The 1536-nt window shown below is 57.3% G+C and overlaps 1 protein-coding gene across 1 annotated transcript; it reads left to right on the forward strand.

Moving 5' to 3' along the window:
• Positions 1-500: 500 nt before the first annotated feature.
• On the forward strand, positions 501-1241 carry SDRG_05843 (hypothetical protein; the record flags this gene model as incomplete). The annotated part of the gene is made up of 1 exon (XM_008611583.1): positions 501-1241. The coding sequence occupies one exon, from the start codon at positions 501-503 to the stop codon at positions 1239-1241; it is 741 nt and encodes a 246-aa protein (XP_008609805.1).
• Positions 1242-1536: the final 295 nt, after the last annotated feature.

Here is a 1536-nt window from a genome sequence, read left to right on the forward strand (position 1 = left end):
CAAAGTCGAATCGTTCCGACGTTGTGTCGCCCGGAAGTGCAATGTGGGCAAAGATGATAAACGAGCCAGCCCGCGGAAATGAGAGCTCTAGGGAAGGATGACAAAGCGAGCCGAGGATCGAAGCCGGTACCGTTTGTCGAGTACGTGGCCGAGTGAGCTGCGGAGGCCATGCCATGGGCACGACGACCTCGGCGCATCGATGCAGCTACTCCAAGCACCAAGAGTGTCGTTGGCGCACTCTGCAGCGCTACATGGGCGCTCTGTCATCGTCGCACGCTTGTTGCGCTTCGATCAACGGCGTGAACTCTGCGCAGCGACTCCAGCGGCGTGCACCTTCTATATGACCAAGCTACTGCTTCAACTTGGTCGACGTTGGCATTTCGCTTTTTTAATATCTTGTTATTTGTATGTAATTTAAACCAAATCCAAATCCAGGCAGTAGCCAATCACAGACGGCGGTGCTAGAAAGGCCATCACAACAAGCTCACTTTGCCTTTTCGATGACGGTGCCCAAGGAGCTCGCCGACGTGGCCATCGAGCGGCTCGCTGCCGAGCGGGCGACCGCGACGTTCACGACTGAGGCGTGCGTTGACCTTGTCCTTGGCTCCAAGGCGTGGCAGGCGCGCATGGTCTACCTCCGGTCGCTTGTCGAAGCGCACCCGGTCCTCTCAGACCGCGACATGATGTACCGCAACCACAAGGAGCGGTATACCTTTGCGCTGCAAAAGGCGCACGCGTACACGCGCTTCTTGCAAGAGCACAACCTTACCGACGCCACTGAGCGGACGTTTGTGTACGAGCTCCTCGGCGAGCCGCTGCCCATCGACGTCCACCGGTCCATGTTCATCCCGACGCTCGAGACGCAGATGGACGACGAGCAGCGTGCCTACTGGCTCCCGCTCGCGCGCGAGGCCAAGATCCTCGGGGGCTATGCACAGACGGAGCTCGGTCACGGCTCCAACGTTCAAGGCATCGAGACGACTGCGATCTACGATGCGACGACCGAAGAGTTTGTCCTGCACTCACCGACGCTCACAAGCCGCAAGTGGTGGCCCGGTGGTCTCGGCAAGACGGCAACGCACATTGTCCTCCACGCCCGATTGACGCTCAACGGCAAGGACCGCGGTGTGCAGGCCTTCTTGGTGCCACTGCGGGACCCGACGACGCACGCCACGCTCCCGGGCCTCGAGATTGGCGACATTGGACCCAAGATCGGATTCCAGTCGGTCGACAACGGGTAACGTTATTGTCCTATCGCACGTGGTTGTTCTTATAGTTGTCTGGTATAGATAGTACTGTCGTGTCATTTCTGGCGCTGTATTTACACGTACATAGCTATGGTAAGGGGTGGCGACTGAGAAACTACGTACATCCCGAGGTGTGACGTTGCTACAACACTGAAATTTGGTACATTTATTCAATATGTTTTCGCGATTTTTGCACGAGATATCCGAACGGCCCGCGTCCCATCGTATCCAGCTCGCTGGCCGTTCGAACAGCCTCGGAGCGATACACTTGGTGTTTGTATGCAAATAC

Source organism: Saprolegnia diclina, assembly GCF_000281045.1.
Source record: "Saprolegnia diclina VS20 unplaced genomic scaffold supercont1.15, whole genome shotgun sequence".
Taxonomy (NCBI): Eukaryota; Oomycota; class Saprolegniomycetes; order Saprolegniales; family Saprolegniaceae; genus Saprolegnia; species Saprolegnia diclina.